General features: G+C 43.3%; 1 protein-coding gene across 3 annotated transcripts in view; it reads right to left on the bottom strand.

Annotated features, from left to right (window-relative positions):
- Frmpd3 (FERM and PDZ domain containing 3) overlaps positions 1-21,123 on the bottom strand; it is a 149,667-nt gene that overhangs the window by 23,143 nt on the left and 105,401 nt on the right. For all 3 annotated transcript variants that reach the window (XM_087601009.1, XM_087601011.1, XM_087601010.1), the window contains 6 exons: positions 18,295-18,426; positions 16,061-16,180; positions 10,902-11,038; positions 10,438-10,564; positions 8,252-8,341; positions 6,067-6,246 (listed from right to left, as the gene is read on the bottom strand). In XM_087601009.1, coding sequence (XP_087457135.1) covers positions 6,067-6,246; positions 8,252-8,341; positions 10,438-10,564; positions 10,902-11,038; positions 16,061-16,180; positions 18,295-18,426 — 786 coding nt within the window. The remainder of the gene's footprint in view (positions 1-6,066; positions 6,247-8,251; positions 8,342-10,437; positions 10,565-10,901; positions 11,039-16,060; positions 16,181-18,294; positions 18,427-21,123) is intronic.

The raw sequence follows: 21,123 nt of genomic DNA, 5'->3' as shown, positions 1-21,123 counted from the left end.
GAGGTGTCTGTTTCAGTGTGTTGTCTCTGGGAGAACAATTTTTGAACACTACCTCATGTTCTCTCTACTATGAACAAGGAAGCTGAGGGAAAGCTGTAACTAAATATGCCCAGGCCATCTTCAAGTGGAAAATGAGATAAGGAGAATGGAGTTTAAGGCATTAGGCAGCCAGGAGAAGCTACAGCAGGGATTAATTTGACATGCTCCAGCTGTATCTCCTTCCTGGGGTGCCCTGGTATAGAATTGGCTCACTCCAGCAACTCTGACAAGAGAAAAAGGATGGGAAGCCAAGTCCTGAAGAGGCAAGGGTACCAGATGGGGGTCCTTGACTGGTCCCTCAGGGAACCAGTCCATTTGAGTTCTTTCCTCCACAGCACTAGGAAAGGCTAATTAGGCATAGCCAGACAATTTTGGGGTGAGGCAGAATATCACTTTAAAGCAATGGTTTCCAAGCTGGCTGTACAGCAGAGTCACCCGGGAGCCTATAAAGACTTAGCTATCCCTGCATCCACCTCTAGCAGTGCCAACTTAAATGGTCTGGAGGAACAGTAGGAGTAGTCCGAGAGTTTAAGTATTTACAGGAGCCAGGTGTTGGCGAGAAAGGCCTGCCCATGACCCCATTATTTGAGAGGGTAGAAGAAGTAGGATCGGAAGTTCAAGGTCATCCTTTGAGGTCAGTATGGATTACATTTCAAAAACCAAACCAAAACTAAAATCTTCGGACATGATTCTTACAGTTAGTTATGGGTGAGAAATATGGCTTCAAGTGAGTAATCTATTTTAGCAGACCCTTCCAGAATATTCTCAGGCCAGAGTGGGATATCTAGGAGGAAATGGGCCAAGTTTGATTTCTAACTTCCATCTCCACTGCTAAGGAAATTCAGGCAGCTGAAATAGATGTATAATCGATGTTTCATGGGTAGTAGTAGTGTACTGGCCTTCCAACTGGCTGCTCTCCTGTTTGTTTATTTTACATTTATTGATTATGTATGTATATGTGTGTGCCAGGACATGAGGGCGGAGGTCAGAGGACAACTTACAGAAGTTTGTTCTCTTTTTCCATTGTGTGAGATCTGAGGGTTAAATTCAGGTCCCCAGGATTGGACAGAAAGCTACTTTACCTGCTGAACCATCTCACCTGCCCTCCTTCCTTCCTTTTGAGCTAGGATCTCCCTATATAACCCAGGCTGGCTTTAAACTCCTGATCCACCTGCATTGTAACCTAAGTGCTCCATTGGATTCTAGGCATCTGTTCTCATGCACAAAAGCAACCCGCTCTTTTAAACTGTAATAAGTGCATGTGTTAATTTCTGAGGTATCTATTCTCCAACCAAGCTATTAGTATGATATGTAATTCATTTTTCATTATCATGTAGAAAAAGATTGAATGTTGTTGTGTCCATTTTTTAGAGCATGAGTTAGTAACCCACACCGCAGACATCACTGATGCCTTTTGGTAACAAAAGCTGGCATTGAATAGCATGCTTATCAGTCAAATAATATCTTTATGGTATCGTATGAAAGCTGGGAATGTACCTCAGTTTGTGGAGTGCATACACAATTTGCCTACCATACATAAGACCCTGGGTATGGTGGCACATAAACTGTGCATTGTGGCACCCACTGTGATCATAGCACTTGGGAGGTAGAGGTAGGAAAATCATCAGTTCATGGGCTTCTTGTTATCTCGGCTGTATAGCAAGTTTGAAGCCAGCCTGAGTGAGATACACGAGACCCTGTCTCAAAAGTAAAATAAAGGAAGGAAAGGAGGAAAAAGAAAAATGTAATGAGTACTTGCTATTTTAAACATTTCCTGGCATTAATTTCTTATTGTTGCTATAGCACATGACTCCAAATTTAGTAGCTTGAATAATATACATCTATTCCTTTACAGTCTTGGAGGTCAGAGGTCCAATACAAATGTTACTGGGTTAAAAGTCTGTTTGTGTCATTTTTGGTGGTCTAGAGTTGAATCTATTTCCTTGTCTTCCCTGGTCCTGGAAGTCACCCCCACTCCTTGGTCCTTGACTTCTTCCCTAATCAAAACCAGCAAGGGTGAGCTGAGTCCTCTCATTAAATCCCTCCAACTTTCTTTCCAGATTCTCTCACATAGAGCAACTCTATTGACTGCATTAGTCCCCCTTGACTAATTCATGCTAATCTCCCTATTTTAAGGTCAGCCGATTAGCAATCTTAATTGCATCTGCACTTCTTCTTCTTCCTTTTTTTTTTTTTTTGGTTCTTTTTTTCCGGAGCTGGGGACCGAACCCAGGGCCTTGCGCTTCCTAGGCAAGCGCTCTACCACTGAGCTAAATCCCCAGCCCCGCATCTGCCCTTCTTATTCCATTCTGTCATAGCATATTCCCAGGTTTGGAGGATTATGGAATAGACATATTTAGGAGGGGATTATTCTACCCATTGTATGTGGTAAATCCTATTACAACTTATAACAATAATGACACCTAGTGGATAATTTTCTCCAAGTTTTCTTTTGCATTATGTTAATTGTTCCTAATAGGGCGTACCTGAAGCATTTATCACGTGGCTACGCCTTTGAGCACTCATATCATCTACCTGGCCATTGCTCACAGCTGACTCCTAAACTGCAACCTTTTAGCCCCATCTACTCGCCAGTACAATCTTCGATTTATCCCCAAAGGTAGTGTTATCTCACCACCTACTCATGCTCTGTCAGCGTTCTCGACACTGGGACTCTGCTCTTTCCTGCCCATTGGATATGTGCAGTAGGCAGCAGTGCTGGGAATGAGAAAATGCACGCATTGTGTGCAACAAAGAAGGGGACTGCCCATGCCCATCCCGCATTTCACATCTGTTCCTTGGCCTCGCAGCTGTCTTGTTTCTGCTCATCTTTCATGCTGGTCCAAATCAGCCTTCATTCTGTTACCCCTCTGCTCAAGAACTACAGGGAATTCCTACTAATCAACCACATTGAATCGAAATTCCTCAAACTGGCCTGGGAGGCTTTTAACTGACTTGCTCTGCCTGCCCCTAATCTCTCCAATCTCTTCTCTCCTTATTTTCCTCTCCAGCCAAGCAACTATGCTTATCGACCTGCACATATGGCTTGCTTATTTCCGTGCTTGCTCCTTGTCTTTGAACACATCCCACTTCTCTCTGCTAATTCATGCCTATCACTTCAAGATCCAGCTTAAAACACCCTGTCGAGAGAGCTAGTTCTGGTTAACTCCTTCTTGTTCTTTTCCTTCTATATTCCATACCACATTTATCTCTGACATTTACTTTGTACTGCTTTTTTAGAAAGAGACTTTAGTTTTTTTTTTTAATTTGTGTGCATGAGTGTGCGTGTGCCTGTGTGTGTCTTCCCCGAGAGGGTGGACATTGTTTGATTCCAGAGTTATGTAGGCTCTGATGCTGTGTCAAGTTGGGTCATGTGTCCTTATGATTCTAGAAATATTCATTCATGCTCACTGATATGGGTGGATCACCCCACATAAGCAGATGGCTCTTCACTCAGGAGAAAAAAAATATATATATATATATACATACACCCTGGTTCAGCCTCTTTCCTCCCAGGCCTCTGGTCATATAGGTATGCTCATTCCAATTAGTTATATTACAAAGTCATTTAGAGAAAATGAAAAATTAAATAAATCCTGAAAGTCAATGAAATCAGTGTTTGTTGAGCAGTGGTGGCATGCATACGCCTTTAATCCCAGAACTCCAGAGGCAGACTCAGGCAGATCTCTGTTGAGTTTGAGGTCAGCCCAGTCTACAGAGAGAGTTCTAGGACAGCCAGGGCCACACAGAGAAACCCTGTCTTAAAAAAATTGGCACTTTTCAGAGTAGGGCACAGGTGTGTTTATTTTTAAAAAACCTCTTATGGAATTTCTATTGTGCTACTAATGTGGAAAATTCACTCATGGAATATTGAAAGGTTAAAAAAAAAAACCCAAAACCAACCTCTGTTTTAACCCCCTTCTATATCTCTCTGAGCCACACTCCCCTGCTCACTCTATCTTTCCTCCCCTTTCCTTACTAGTTCATCTGGCTTTTTACCCAACAAATATCTGAGGAGAGTAGCACCAAATGGTTGGGAGAGTGGCCACAGCCAATTAAACAGCAGCACCAGGCAGGTTCCCAAGCCAATGGGGGGGCCTGTGAATCACAGGTGGAAAAATTAACATATTAAAGCTTCCTGGGTTTTCAAACACAAAAAAGAAATGATTGGCTCTTTTTAGAAACAGCAAACACTCCACCTCTTAATCTGTTAACAACACGTCCTCCTGGGAGACCCTTTAAGACAGGAAAGCTGTCCCTCCTCCTGAGTGTTTTTGCCAGCTGGCAGGCCTGCCCGGGCCCACAATGGTCACTGTATTCAAACAGGAGAAGCTCTGGAGGGGGTGGCTGATCATTCCTGCCAGACTTGCAGAGGCAATGACAGCTGCCTGCCAGTCAGAAAGTCTCGGTCTATGGCGGAAAATGCTGAGGTTCTAAGAGAGCTGGGCTCTGGGAAATGAAACCGGAAGTTGGCTCGGTTTCTTCCTCCACTCCCCAGACCCCCTGAGTCTATGCTCAGACACTCCTCTTCCCTAGTTCAAAGAGGGTGTTCCCCAATCAATATACCTGTGGGATGGGCAGAGGTGGGTTAAGGCATTCATTTCTTTAATTTCGGAGGCAGACCGGCAGGGTCTAGGGGTGGTCAGATTCTCTAAGGCTGCTCCATTTATCTTGAAGTTCCGTGTGAGTGGGATTGTCTTTTTTTTTTTTTACTTTTGGCAGTGCTAGGAATGGAACCTAGGGGCTGGCTCAAGCTAATTAATTGCTCCATTATTGAGCTTCCTCGCCAGCCCCAAGAGCTGGGAAGATGGCTCAGTTAGCAGAGTGCAAGCAGGATGACCCAAGGCCCATCCCTAGCATCCATGCAAACAGTTCGGTAGCAATGCACCTGCAAGCCAAGCACTAGGAAGAGAAAGACAGGATTTCTGAGCCTTGCTGGCCAGAAGTGTCGCTGATTAGGAAAGCTCTTGGTTTGGTAAGAGACCCTATGTCAAAAAAGTAAGGCAGAGAGCAATTAAGGAGGATATCTCTGGATTCCGCTTGCATGTGCACATACACCAGTATACCTTGAATGCCCACAATCATTTTGAGACATGGATTCCCTCCTTATGTAGTCAAAGAACGCTGTGAAATTTAATCATTCACACGGCCTACCAAGTGGCTATGAATACAGACAGGTACACCACACCATGCCCAGTTATATGAATTTTATTTTCTTCCTTTCTTTTTTCATTTGAAACATGAGCTAGCTACATAGCCTAGGCTGGACTTGGACTTACTGTGAAGGCAGTCATGCTTCTGCTTCAGCCTTCTGAATACTGTGTTTATAAGCACAAACCACCATGATATGAATAAATTCAAATTTCTCTGCGTGGTGTGACAAGAATAATTGCAAAACGATGGCTTGGGTTGCACCCAGTGCTCCATTTTTCTGTGGAGTACTGACTCAGGTTGACCTGAGAGTTCTTAGTACTACATAGTGCTGTGTGGTAGTTTGAATGAGAAAGGTCCCCCTATGTTTGAATAGGTGGTCATTTCCAATTGACAGAACTGTTTGGGAAGGATTGGAAGGTATGGCCTTCTTAGAGGAGATGTGTCATTAGGGGGTGGATTTTGAAGTTTCAAAAGCCCACACCATTCTCACTTAGTTCTCTCTTTCTTGTTCTTGTGTCTCAAGATGTAAGTGTTCAGTTACTGCGATAGTACCACACAGGCCTGCCTGCTGCCATGTTCCACGGCATGATGCTCATAGACTCTAGCCCTCTGAAACTGTAAATCCCAAGTAAATGAATTATTTTTATGAGTTGTCTTTGTGATTGTGGTGTCTTAATCACAGCAATAGAATAGTAACTATGGTGTGCTGAGCATCTTAGGTGGGCTAACTCTGAGAAGGGGCAGAGGAAGACAGGGAGTTCTAGGGAGAAGCCACTTCAGAATCTCCAAGCCTCACTTCACATGCTCCAATTCTTTTTCCTTGCCCCTTGGGGCTGTTTCTGGAGAGAAGCAGCACATCAAAGCAGGGCTTACCTTGGCATCCATGATGCTGGTCTCCACACGGGCCACTCCCTGGTTCTCCCGGAACAGCTGGATCTTGCTGATCTTGCTGAACTCGGACAGCACAGTGGTGAGGTTGGTTTTGAGGTCAATAACATGGCTGATGCCGTGACGGGGTCCCACCAGCAGAGTGGTGGCTGACTGCTTCTCGTCCTAGTGCCCAAGTGTGCAAAGCAGACAACATTCACAGTTAGAAGTGGAGGGAAAGTCCAGTAGCAGAAGAGGCATTGAAAAAGAGAAAATATGTGCTATGTTGGTTCTTAAGGGGTATGTGAGGAGTGAGAGTAAGGGAGGAGGAATACCTGGGGCTCAGTGCCAGGGTATAAAAGGTAATCTTGAGGGGAAAATGGTCTGGAACTTTCCTAGTACAGAATTCTAGATCCTCAGTCTAAATCACATCTTAGCTACAGCAGTATGTTAAGTGAGCTGCATCAGGGCTGGCTCTAACAAAATTGTGAGGTAGGTGAAGTATGCTTTATTCTGGTGCCTTTGGAGAACTTTCTCTTATCAAGCCTGGAGGTTCTTTCCACAGTTGCTGTGAGCCAGTGCTTTTGCCTGGCTAGGCAGCATTATGCCTGCCTTTTTCTCACCCTTCACCAACTTGTCCTAAGGCCTTCACTGGTTGTTTAGTTGCTTAATGAACCCCAGATTGACACTTTAATAGGTGGGCTAGCAACTTGGACTCAAAGGAAGGACCAATAGGCATCTGAGCAATGGCAGGATGGTGGAAGAGAGATTTGAGGGTGTGTGAAGGGAGGAGCCAGGGGGCTTTTCAGTGTTCTACAAATTCCCCATGTTCAAATGGCTGCTTCCAGATCTGACACACTGGATTCCCTTCAATGGAGCTGACAAACTCCCTGAAGCCATCAAGACTGAGCCTTCTGCTGGCCAAGTCCCTGCAATTAGCATCACCCCAGGAACCTCCTATGTCTGCCTACAGGCACTTCCATAAGCAGATTTTCTCCAGTATGCCACGCTAGCTCGACAGCGTGTTCCACAGAGCATGGCAAGTACCTGGAGCCAACCAGTAAGATGATTTGATTTTCTTTTTACCAGGGTCAACTAGACTGGAGCAGTCTTAGGGATTGTGCCAGCTGAGCTCTGCCCCAGAGCATTGCTCTGCAGTTCAGGTGCTGGGTAGGCAGGGGGCAGTATGGTCACTCAGGAAACCTGGGCTAGAGGACTGTGGGAGGATGTGTATGTAGAGGCAAAGAGACAGAGCGAGGGTTGGCACATTATGGCCCATGGGTCAAATATGGACCACATCACCTGTTTTCTATGTCCCCATGGCTAAAAATAAGATTTCAAAACATTTTAAGAGGTTGGAAAGAGGTCAAAAGAACCATATTTCTGACACATGAAAATTCTAGGAAATTCAAATATTTTTGTGCCTTTAATTAGTTAGTGGCACAGGGCAACACACATTTGTTAATACAGTGTAGTTTTTTTCATGCTAAGACAGCAAGGCTGACTGGCTGTTACAGATATCCATTTGCTCTATCAACAAAAGGCAAAAAATTTACTATCTGGCCCTTTATAGACAAGGGTTATCGAAGTCTGGAATATAGGAAGAGGGGCAGAAAAGGATGGATAAGGGTCACTGAAAGCAGATTTATCTGTAGGGGATTGGTTTCAGGACTCTGTTGTACATACTAAAATCCATGGCTGCTTAGTTCCTTTTATAAAATGACAGAGTATTTGCATATCATCTGCACAACATCCTTGTGTACTTTTGAGACACAGTCTTATATATCCCAGAATGACCTCAATCTTGAACTCATAATCCTTGTTCTTCAGCCTCTAGAATGCTGAGATTCCAAGCATACAGCATCACATCTGACTCTAATGTATGCTTTAAAATCACCTCAAGATTACTTACAAAGCCTAACGCAGTGCAAATATTGTGTAAATAGCTGTTATACTGTTATGTCTAGAGAATAATGACAAGAAAAATGTCTATACATGCTCAGTAGGAACACATTTTTTTCCTTAGACTAATTTTGACTTGCAGTTGGTTGAATCCATAGATGTAGTGGATGCTTTGAATATGAGAGCTGACTGGCATCATCCCTCCAACAAAGAGCTGGTCCCCAGCCTCAGCCCCCACCCCATGCAACACAGATACTTTGCCCCTCCCCCATCCCACTGTCTCACTGACCAGGCCTACAGTGTTGAATAAAACACCAGTGAAGGTCGGAAGTTCATTCAGAATTCGAAGGTACTGGAGCTTTGCTTGAATTGCGGAGCCCTGTGGAAACAACCCACCCTGTAATGAGAATCCAGAGGAGAACAGAGAAGGAAGCCCACAGCCTCCAAGCGGAGTCTCAGCTTCTTATATGGTAGGTACCAGTCATCAGCCTACTCCATAGAAATGAGAAGGGGCCTGCGTAAACCTGAAAGGAAGTTCCAGTTTGGGTGGTTCTACTTCTAGTATTCTACCTGCCTTTCTAAGCCAGCCTCACATCTCTGGATTCCTCATGCCTAAAGCATCAGTTGACTCCATTTATTCTTGTATTAATTCAATCATTTTCCCCACACTCTGACACCCACCTAATCGATGCATCTCTCTTAAGATCCTTAGAGTCCTACTGGCACTGCCACATGCAATCTTGGGGTCCCACTCTGTGCTTACATACTGAGCACTCTCAAGCCTCAAGTCTGTTCTTCCGCTGGACTTCCAGGTTTCTGGAAGCGCCTGAGCTTGTGTGGGGCAACTGAGCCAGAAACCTGTGACCTCTTCCTTTGTCCTCTCATCTGAGGGCCACCAGTCACCAAATCATGTTTATTTTACCCCTTGGTTTTTCTCTTGAATGATCTGTCTGTATCATTTGTCCTATACCATTGCTTTGACATTCCTTTCTATGCCAGGGCTTTGGGTGCTCTGTTTCTTTCCCTCAGTTACCTCCACCTAGTGCTAGTGGAAACATCCTAAAACATAGTAACTTCAGTCACATCAGCTTCCTGCTTCAACTCCTCCATGGGTCACTGCTACCTGTTAGGATTACATGGAACCCTTTCTATGGTACAGAAAGTCCTTCAATAACTGGTTCCTGTGAACCTCCCTAGTCTCCTCCCCGTCTCTACCTTCACCAGCTCCATATCTTTAATATTCTGTAGCTTCCATGGGCTCAATTGTCTTGTTCTTTTCCCTGCTATCATGACTCTCATTTCTGGGCTTCAGTAGAGATGGCTCTCCCAGCTCAGGGACATCTTCCTTTTAGTACTGTTTCTAGCAATTCATCTAGACAAGCTCCTATCTGTCCATCTTTCAAGTCTCAGCTCTGGCACTAAATATACCAGTTCTTCCTCTCCTAGCCTGGGCTTGGCACCTGTCTCTCCGGAACATATTCAGAGTGCCAGTGCCTGGTGCTTTGGGTAGCGGATGATAGTTTTATTTCCCTGCTTGACTATGTCTGACTCAAGGGCTAAAGCCAGGTTTTCTTCAGCAGAGCACTGGGGATGCATAGAAGAAAAAAAAATCTTTGCTATGGAGATGGTGGTGAGCACTGGTGCTCTCAGCCAAGGGGGTGGGGGTGGGGGTGGGGAACCAATCTGATTAAACATGCACAGTAAGGTGGGAATGGCTTAGCTCTCTGGGGAAATTTGCATCTTAAAAGGGAAGCTAGTTGGTAATTCAAGAAATCTGGAATGGGTGGCAGATATGGGGGTGATTGTGTCTCCTGTCTACATCTGCATGCTGATTCTAGTATTTGTCACCATCCTCCAGCCTCTTGGGCAGGAAGCACAAGCAGATGGAGTGTTAGCAGCCTAAGAAGGCTCAGCAGGGCCAGGAGAGGTGGGGAAAGAAGCCCCTTAAGAGGTAAAGACTTCTGTGTCCGTGTCCTAAAATGCAGAGGACAGTGCAGTAGTGGCCCCAGCTCTATGTTGGGCTTTTATCTCCTCAGATTTCTTCCTCTAGGACTGGTAGGCTTGAAAACTAGGGAGGGACAGTGCAGTCACTCGCATGAAAAGCATGTGCATCCCTTTGGCCAATGCCTTCCATAGGACAGGTGTTCAATTGGCACTAATTGGTGAAAGACCCCAAGGAATGACCTTCCTCATTGCTTCTTTGCTTCAAGGACACAGTGGCTTGCAGTGACGTGCTGCTAAGCCTATTTGGGCTAAGTTTGGATTTGGAGCAAACTCCTTTCTATAACTGCCACATCCCTGGCTAACCCAGATATGTACCTGAGTCAGAAAGAATAATGGATTGTTCACCTAAGTAAGAAAGAGTGACAGTGTGTGTACTTAAGTCAGGAATGGTGGGGATCCCCAGAGTACCACCCAGGACCCTTCTGAGGCCTTTAGTTTTGATCATGGTACTCGATGGCTTCCTCTGGATACCTTGGTGCTGCTAGAAGGATGCATTTGGTGGGCCTTCAGCTGTTGAGAGAGAGACTTCCGAAGGTTCTTCTCTTTGATGCCCTGCAGGAGGGAGGGGGGAAGAAAGGGTTCCAAGCCCCACTCCTTCCTAAAAACAGAAGAAATTCAAGAGATTAGTGAGAGAGACAAAGTGTGATCAAGGGAGGGAGATGATCAGAGAGATGCTGAGCAACTCTGAGAGGCAGGGATGGAGGAACAGAGACTAGGAAAAAGAGAAAGAAGGATAAAGACAGGCAAACTGTGGATCTGTACACAGAAGAAACTATAGCTCTAAAGTATGGGACTTGGGTGGGGTAGAACTCAGGAACTCGAATTCCTATCCCCATAGAATGCCCATGACTTTGAAAAACAGAACACAGCTCAATAATTGCACCTTCTTACGCAAAGCTATTTGTCCCCTCCAGAAGGACCCTTTCGCAACTCACTCCACATTCTTGAGTGTGATCTTCTGACTAGGCCGAGTGGCTGAGACAGTGATATAGATGTGAAGGGCAGCAAGACCCAAAAGCATCTCTGGCTTAGGGTCCATTCCAAAGCGTTCTCGGATAACATCATTACGACTCTGTGAGAGAGGGCAGACCAAATCCATCAGTTAAAGGCAACATCCCTTCCCTGACTGCTTCCCGGCTATGCCCTTGGATCCCAACAAGGCATGGTAGATAAAGGAAGAGGGGGCTACTGCCCTTGGGGAAGAGACAACAGGGTAGCCTTGGGCCACAGGGACATTATTTGCTTGGTTTAGCAAATATTAGACACTTTCTAGTGGCAGGTCACATAACAAGACACAGAGTGCAGAAAATTCTAGGTTACTGTGCAAGTGGGACCTGGTTCATTCCCTTTCATTTTTCTGTTATAAGAGATACCTCACCTTTTCAGGGGTCCTGTACTCAATCACAAGCCATACCAGGCTCTTCTACTAGTCCAGATGAGAATAAGGACAGAAAGACACTGGGAGAGTATCTCTGTGGGGCTCTAATTCAGAAGCCCAGGGTGAGAGGTTGATTGCAGGGATGGATCAAACATTGTTTCTTGAGGTCCAGAGGACAAAAAATTGATGAGTCAATATTTCCTTATACTGACTTAGAAGGAATACCTTGTAGTTCATAGTCAAGTGAATGGCAATGTTCTAAATGCTAAGGGTACCCTAGCTATCAATGACTCCAACTTCACCATTGTCCTTTGGTTGAGGTTGTAACACAATGGGCAATGGGACTAGGGAGCCATAGTACTACTGCTATAGCAAAGGAAAAGACACACACACACACACACACACACACACACACACACACACACACACACACTAAGGATACTTCAGCTGAGAGTGAAGGCTCATGCTTGTAAATCCAGTAATTTGGAGGCTGAGGCATGAGGATCAGAAGGTCAGCCTCCTGGTCAAGATCAAGACTGTATCCAAAAAGGGGAGTGAGAGGAAAACCAATAGTCAATATTCATCTATACAGAAAATCCAGTAGAGTCTACAAAAACTTACTAAAACAGTTCACTGAGTACAGCAAAGTTGCAAGGCATAAAATTACAATAAGAGTGTATTTCTACATGCTACCCATAAATGACTGGATATTGAATTACAAATCTAAATTATTGCTGGGTATGCTGGCTCATAGCTATAATTCCAGTACTTAGAAGGCTAGGGTAGGAAGGCACGGATCTCAAGTTCAATAATAGTGTGGACCAAACAGTTCCAGACCAGCCAGAGTTACAGAATCAAACTGTTCAAAAACAGTAGCAGCAGCAGCAGCAACAAAAATAAAAAAGTCATTTATAATGATATCAAAATGAATAATAATTTGGTATAAACCCGACAAAATATGTGAAAAAATTATATGCCACAAAACTTAGGAAACGTCACTGAGAAAAATTAAAGACACAAATCAATGTAGAAATACTTTGCTCATGGGCTGAAAGACAGTATTGTTAAGCTATCGATTCTATCTTAATCAATGTACAGCTTCTGTGCAATTCCAATCCAAATCATATTAAGATTTTTAGTAGGAAACCAACAAGCCAGTCCTACAATTCCCATGAAGAAATGCAGAGGACCTCTAATAAAACCAATTTTCAAAAGAGAGCAAAGTTGGGTACAAATGCTACTTGATTTGAAGACTTATTATAAAGCTTTAGTTATCAACAGAATGTTTTGTTGGCATTGGGGTAGACAGGTAGATCAATGGAATAGAATAGGGGTTGGGCAATAGATCTACAGATACACAGATAAGTGTTTTCCCACTAGATTTAGGTGTTTTATTACTTATACAGGCTGCTTTTAAATAAAGGTATGAAGGGAATTCATTGAGGAAAAGACATGGTTTTTAATGAGTGGAGCCTTAACACACTCACTCTCTCTCTCTCTCTCTCTCTCTCTCTCTCTCTCTCTGTCTCTCTCTCTCTCTGTCTCTCTCTCTCTGTCTCTGTCTCTGTCTCTGTCTCTCTCTCTCTGTCTGTCTGCCTTTGTCTGTCTGTCTCTATCTCTCTGTCTGTCTGTCTGTCTGTCTGTCTGTCTGTCTCTCTCTCTCTCTCTCTCTCTCTCTCTCTCTCACACACACACACACACACACACACACACACACTGAATGACCATATATTTTCTAGATATGACACTTGAAATGCTATCCATAAAAGAAAAGAATAACAAACTGGACTTCATCAAAATTCAAACATCTGCTCTGTGAAAGACACTGTTTAGACACCAAAAAGGCCAGACACAGACTGGGAGGAAATAATTGCAAATAACATATCCAACAAATGACTTGTTTCCAGAATACATAAAGAACTCTCAAAACTTGATAATCAGAAAACAAATAAGCCAATAAAAAGACAGGCAAATGAGTTGGACACACATTTCATCACAGAAGATACACAAAAGTGAACACATGGAAAATTATCCAATACCATTAGTTACTAGGATAATGCAAACAGAAAGCTTAGAGATACTACTATATACGATTAGAATGACTAAAGTAAAAGAAAAAGACTGACTATACCAAAAATTGACAAGATCGTGGAGAAGCTAGAACTACAACTACTTCTATACCTACATGATGGGTAGCAATGTTAGATGGTACAGCCACTTGGAAAAATAGTATTAACTTTTTTTTCCAGAAAACCAATCACATCATTCTGTTATTAGCTATTTACCCAAGATCAAAGAAAGCACATGTCTATGTGAAGACTAGAACATGAATACTCATACATGTTGCATTTGTAATAGTACAAATCTGGAAACAGCCCAAATGTCTGTCAATATGTGTAACAAATTCTGGTACCATGACTATTACTCAACAAGAAAAATAAACTACAGATACATTCAACAATATGGATGGATCTCAAAATCTTTATACTGAGGAAAATCAGCCAGATCAAAATAAGTAGACATATTGTATGGTTTAATTTACATAAACCCTTGGAAATGAAAACAAATCTATAGTAACAGAAAACCAATCAGAAGTTGCCTGGGGGATGAATTACAAAGGACCCTGAGGAAATGTCAGTGAATATTGGAATTTTCAATATTTTGATTGTGGTGATGACTGCGGGTGAAAGTTTATCACAGTATTCACTTTAAACATGTGTAGTTTATGTGCTAATTAGACTTCAGTAAAAAAACACCTGATTTTTTTAAAGAAGGAAAAATCCAGATGAAGTCCACATTATCACAAAGTGGAGAAATATGCTGGGCACAAACTTGTCATCAAATTCCAAAATATTAGAACCAAGGCAATCTCCAGAAGGTTGAATGAATAAATTCAAGGCAAACAAAATGAGAACTAAACTATACAACCCATTGTCCCCCTAGAGGTTTGGCAAAGGAACTTGAGGCTGAGAAATGTTCCTAACATTTTAGGTTGCCAGAAAGGGCAGAAAGGACAATCACAATGTCCCTCATCACACAGTCCCAGGTGTCACCCTCAGAGACAGATGAAGTTTTTCTCTTATCAAGTGCTGCATATGTTCTGTGTGCACCTAAAACCCAACATGACCTAAAATGGACTTATTTTAGCTCCAAATTCATGAGATTTTATTCACTTACATGATGACGGATACCATCTCTACTGATACTTAGGAAATCAAACCTTTAAACTTCCCTGGGACCCCACTCCATATACCCATCAACCCCAGCCTTGATTCTGGACATCATTTTTCCTTGGGATGATGACCAGGTGACTCTCCTTTAAGTCTTCTTACCCACTCCTCAGTGTGATTTCTTTACCTTGACTGTATATATCCTAGATATTCCCTAGATATGTGTGCTTTGCCTGCATAATTGTTTGTTCTCCACATAAGCTAGGCCTTGGATCCCCTGAAATTGGCATTACAGATAGCTGGGCACTACCGTGGTGGATACTGGGAATTGAACTCAGGTCTTCTGGAAGAGCACCCAGTGTTCTTAACCACTCAGCTATCACTCCACCACCCTCCCAGGTAATTATGATGTGCAGACATGGTTAAGAAACCACTGTCCTGAAGTAGTTCCACCATCTCAAAGGCTTTGGCAGGGAGAGTACAAAACTCTCACAGGCAACTGAATGTGGAGATGCTTGCCTGTAGACCCAGCACCTGCACCTGGTCTACCTGGTGGCAGGAATATCAGAGGTTCGAGGTTATCTTCAAGGCACACAGTGTACTTGTACATGAGGCCCTGACATTTGTTTTGTTTTGTTTTTTAATTTCATTGAGATTGTTAAAACAAACAACTAGGATAAGGACCAAGAATTTGCATCTCTAACTAATATCCAGTTGATGATGATGCTATTGGTTCAGGTCCCACATTCTGAGAAACACTGCCCAGCTTCCAGAATAAACTCAATTCTGTCCATGGCCTACCAACCATTCACTCCCCGTTTCCTAGCTCTCCGATTTCATTTTCTATTGCTTCTTACATCCTGCACTGAAGCTGCAATAAATCACTTGCATTTTTTTTCTTGTCAGCATTGCCTTTGGAAGTGCAAGGGCTCCTGCTTGGAATACTTCCCCTCTTTTCCATCTTGCTACACCGCAAACATTTACCTCACAGCTAAGGGTATACACATAGCTTTCCTTCTGTGACACCTTCATTGCCTCTCTCTCATGTAGGTCTGGCAGACTGCTTCTTGGATGTCATTGACACCAAACCCTGTTGAGGTTATATCTATAGATATATGAACAGTAGTGAAAGAAGTCTATCCTTTCTTCATCTCTGATTGTCAGGACTTAACCCAGAGTGTGGCTTCCATAAATGTTTCTGGATTGAGTAAGCTCAAAACCATCTCCTTCCTCATCCTAGGTATTGGGAATTAAGGGTTTCTGAACCCAAAAGAACGTGTCAAACCTTGGAATTCTGTGGAAGTACCAGAGTTACTGGGGTTTGCTTGTTTCTGAAAACAGATGGGCTCTGGGTAGACAAATAGACAGTATTTTGACAGTCAAATTCAAGTCAACAGATCAGCTAACTTGACCATGGACCTTCAGAAAGGAAAGGGCCTTTAGAGCAAGCTAAAGGTTGTACTTACATAGCAACTTCACCGTGACGACAGAACATAAGGTTTGTTTCCTCACTGGTCTAACTTTGTGTTCCCAAGTTACACCCTACCTGGATGTATAGGTACTCGAAAGCAGCAGGATCCCGACGTAGCAGCTCCACTGGGTCCTTGGGAAAGAAGCTTATTCGGAAGAGGCATTTCATTCCATGGTAGTGTGTCCGCTGCACGACCTGAGACCCAGTGGGGAGAGGGTGGGGGAGAAACCACAGAATCAGTAACTGGGAGGTGGCAGGCAGCTTGGTGGTTTCTTAAAGCTTATAGATGAGCTAGGCTATTGTTTCCTACTCTTATCTCAAGCATGGCAAATTCATATTGAGCATTCTTTCATCCTGGGTTTTACTTTCCCAAGTTTGAGTTATCCATGGACAACCTCAGTCTAAATAGGAAATTCATAACTTTTATTATAGTATAGCTTTATAATTACTCTATATTTTATTAACTTATCAATGAAGCTGGGGCTTTTTTTTTTTTGCTTGTTTGTTTTGTTTTTTGGACAGGAACTCACTTTATAGACCTGGTTGGCCTGGATTTTGCTATGTAGATTGGCTGGCCTTGAACTCATAGAGATCTCCCTTTCTCTGTTTCCTAGGTGCTAGAATTAAAGGTGTGTTTTACCATGCCTGGCTGTGCCTAGTATTTTTTTAATCATTTATTTAGCACATGGACTTTATCAAGAATGGGGTCGATGTGGTAGCCCATGCCTACAATCCCACTGGTGAGGATCATCACAAGTTTGAGGGCAGTTTGGGCAAGAGCCTGTTGTCTCAGTGCCCCTAAAAAAGAACTGAGTCTAAGTGCCAAGATGAGAGGTAGGAAGAGAAGGCTCCTGAGAATTTATCAACTTCCTCCTGCAGATATGCTTAGTGTCTAACAGACTATTTGGTTTCTAGAAAGTTCAAAGAGTGAAAACCACATTCGGAGATACAGATGAAACCTGCTGTCAACACACTGGTAATTGTTGAACCTGGAGAAGGATGATATAGTCCATTATACTATATTCCATATATAGTGTTTATATACAAATTTTCATAATTAAGAAATGTGAAATCCCATTTGGAACAGGAAGCCAATTTGGCTCAGAGGATTATTTATTGGGTATGATAGGAGGTGCTTCAGCTTTCTAGTAAAGCCGAATATTTCTTTGGAAAAATGCATTCTTTTTCTGTGTGTCTCTGTCTTCTTTGTCTTGAGACAGGATCTCATGTATGCCAGGCATGCCTTTCGCTTAAACTCAATGTCTAGTCAAGGATGACCTTGAATTTCTCATCCTCCTGCCTCTACCCAAGGGTTGAGCTTAAGGTATGTGTCACCATACCCAACAACAGGAAGATCAATAGGGTCTGGTACATGCTCATTCCACCAACGAGCTGCATCCCAGCCTTGTTTCTTCTTTTTGTAGTTCAGGCTACTGTAGGTAGAGCCTAGGCTGACTCCAGATGATCCTGCCTACTTTCTCAAGTGTGCTATCGTGCTGGGCTAAGTTTATGAGTTTTGTTTGTCTTCTACACTTTCTAAATGGTATATCTATATCTTCCTAATTTGCCCCCTTCTGCTCTTTCCCACCCTACCACAGCATACTGACTGGCCCTGCTCACCTCTGTGATGTTTCCTGGTGGTTTGCTATAGGTGCAATCCCAGATTTCAACAGTCTTTTCCCATACAGTGTAGCTAGGGGGATGAGATAATTTTTTTCTCTTCTACTTTGGAAGATGATGGAGGCCACCTGTTCTTGATACTATGCAGTCCATTCCTAATTACCATTTGATTCTAATTCTGACCTTTCTATCTCACAACCCTCATCTAAGAGGCCAAGTTTCTTATTAGGAATCAGAAGGGTCTAGCAGGCAGTATTTCTCGGAAAAAGGACAGTGGCCAATAGAGACCAAGACAAATGCCTTTGTCGGGTCACAAAGGGCATCAGGGCTCTCTGGAGATGGATAGTAACTCTCTCAGGTGAGGCTAGTTTGTGGCTCAGAGGAAGAGTGATGTATAAGTCCTTTGGTTCCATTCATAGAAGAACACATACACACATAAATACATATATACACACATATATATATAGGCACATACATACACACATGCATACACAAATATACATACACACATGCACATACATACATATGCACACACACATACACACTCATACACACATATCCACATATACGTATACATACATGCCTCCCCCTCAGATTGGAACTATGACTTCTGGGAGCCGGCTAACTCCATCATGATAAATTTTCCAGATAAGCAGTGCCATAGATGCTAGAATAAAAGGGTGACTTACATAAGCCAGGGGCTGCTTGTCCTGGAGAATCAGGAACTTGTGGTTCTGTTCTGGCCCGGTATACTCAAGCACAAGAGCAAAATGCTCAATGTACCTCAGGGAGAGACGGTCCTGCAGAGTCGCCATCACATCCTGTAGAAGGAAAAGAGTCTTGAGGAGGGGATCTTTTCTGATTCTAAGTCACTCAAAGGAAAGAATAAATGAGGAAATATTGGAGATGAAGCACAATAGTCCTGCAGAAGCTTTTGTGGTGGCCCAGCCACTGAGTTATGGGACTAGTAAATGGCTTCATGTTACACAGTGGCCTGGGCCCTGAGGAGCACCAAAAGTTCAGGAAGGGCAAGTATGTGTTCCTGAATCCCCCCATCCTGACATATGGTAAATAAAGGCTGCTTCCTTCCTCCTTCGGTACCCTCATCTCTCCATCTTCCCACTCTCTCCTCTCTATTAGATAAATCATTTCCTGAATGCTTATGGGGGGGGGGGGGCTGGCACTGTGTTGGTTCTCCACTCACCTCTCTTAGGTCAGAATGTCCATTTGAGTTCATTTGTCAATGCTTAGGAATGAGCAAAAGCCAAAGCTACATTTCTGTGATTAAAAAGTATACTATTTCCAGATTCATAATCTAAATCAAATGACTTGAGCTACTGGCAAAATGTTCATTTTGGGCCATAGCTAGCTTTTATAGACGATCAATTTAGCAACTTGAAAAATGTGTCCACAAAGAGGAACAATGTCACGTGTCTGGAGCACAGTCATAGATCTGACTACTTTTGGGCTCCGTCTGCTCTGCTGCCCTACTTTTAATACTAGGGCGTCTGAGAGCGTATTCATGGGGGCTGCTCAAATGTCAGTTTTGAGGCTCTTGCCATCTATTTGCTGTGGCTTCAGCATACACACTGCAGTGTGTACGTTTACACAGTCAGCGTGTCTCAATCCCCAAAGGCTGGAGGGAAGCAGGCTTGGGAGTTCAGAGCTCTCTGATGGCCAGAGCTGCCAAAGCATCCCTTCTGTGTGAGATGCTCAGTCATTTGAACAGAGGGCTGCAAAGTGCTGGGTACTTGAGAGGATTTCTTTGTGCTATTCATGTAGTTACAGAGGCTCAAGTGTTACTAGAACCCTGGCATAGACAGATGCGATTTTCTTTGCAGTTAAGTTGCATTGAGATTGTGGACAGCCAAGCCAGTGATTGTCAACTGGTGTTAAATGAGTAACTGCCACCATACCAGACTGTCATTTCATCCAGGCTCTTCTTCAGGACAAGTGGCTTGGAAGACGGTCAAAGTTCTAATGAATAGCCATGCACTTTTGCTGAAGTTCAAAGTAAGACTGAGTGACAAAGGTTGGCACTGCCTAGATGCCACAAATGTAGTAGCATTGTGAGGTAAGGAGTGCTCTGAGCTCTATGACTAAGAAAGGTTGGTCAGTGTACTTAAGGTATTGACAAATTGACAATGGGTATAGTAACCTTGAATGAACACCAAGGGAGATTCTGGTACCTGGATGGCCTATTTATGTTTCAATGTTTCCTTTCATAACTTAAGATGTTCATAACCAAGAGACCAAGTCATAGCTTCCTAAGGAGTACATTTGGGTCTTACTTAGGCTCCTTAGAGATCCCTACATAGGTCTAAGTCTTTCAAAGAAACTTTGGGCAGGGCAATTAATCATTCAGGAACTGTTCTGTTCTCTGAAGGACACTTAGCACCTCTGACCTTGAGATACTAAGTGCCAGTAGCATGATACATCATGGGATGACCCCAAAACAGACTTAGCTATTCCTCAAACCGATATAAGAATGATCAGTAAACTCTGGTAGAAAATACTGGTAAGGCCATTCAAGCACCTGATCATTCCTCCAAACAAGAGTTTTCTGGCTAAGATTGTTCCCTCTCCCCTCTCTCTTATTTCCTTCCAAAAGGATCTCCCCTTGTAGCACAGGCTGATGTAGAACCTGTAATTCTCCAGATTTAACCTCCTGAGTACTAGGCTTACAGGCCTGTGTCACCATACTTGATGGTATACTTTACTTGTAGTGTCATCTTGATCCTTGCATGGAAGGAACTACAGGACAACCGTGGAAAAGGTAAGTTTCCTGCCCAGCAATGTGGGCAGCCTTGGTTGCAGAAGAACATTCATTCTTGCAATGGTGTTCTCCTTCTGGCAAGAGTCCAGAAAAATCAGGGATAGATATTTACATCCCAGTGCAGAGTTAACCTCGGGTAAAACATATCACCGCCTCTACTCTTCAGGACTGAGAATCGCTAGGACTTTTTGACGCCTGGCTGAGCTGTTAAGAATCACAGTTCAGTAATTGCTCTTCCTGTGAAAAGAATAGCCAAAGGGCTGTGACTGGACTTCTCAAATCTTGCTTCAGTGCCCAAGATTTGGTTGTTATTTAAAAAGCAAGACATGGGTAAGCTAATCTCCCAAGAGATCACATTTGTTTATTTCTCTGTGTAAACTTGTGTAGGTGTTATTGTATCAATATAAATCACTTTGGCTTTATAAATGGCTTAATGATCTTCCTATTGCTTAGCTCCTAAGAGTCCTGAAGGACCCGGTGTATGAACATAAAGTAGTTGACCAGCAGATGTGCATTCATGTGCACGCACTTGCGCGTGTGCGGGCACACACATTTTTACAATAATTAGCCCACAGCTGGCCATGCAATTACCCACTACCAGCCTCATCTGAGGATTATGCTTGTGCAGCCGTGCACTCCAGAGCATAGAGAGATCAAAAGCAATCCTGTTCCAGCAGTGAAGCCATTGTGGGCCATCTCAGAGGAACACAGACAAACAGGTACCCCAGGTAAAGGGATTCCT

Source organism: Rattus norvegicus, chromosome X (assembly GCF_021556685.1).
Source record: "Rattus norvegicus strain SHRSP/BbbUtx chromosome X, alternate assembly SHRSP_T2T, whole genome shotgun sequence".
NCBI lineage: Eukaryota > Metazoa > Chordata > Mammalia > Rodentia > Muridae > Rattus > Rattus norvegicus.
The sequence above is the reverse complement of the archived record's forward strand: the minus strand, read 5'-3'. Positions and strand labels throughout refer to the sequence as shown.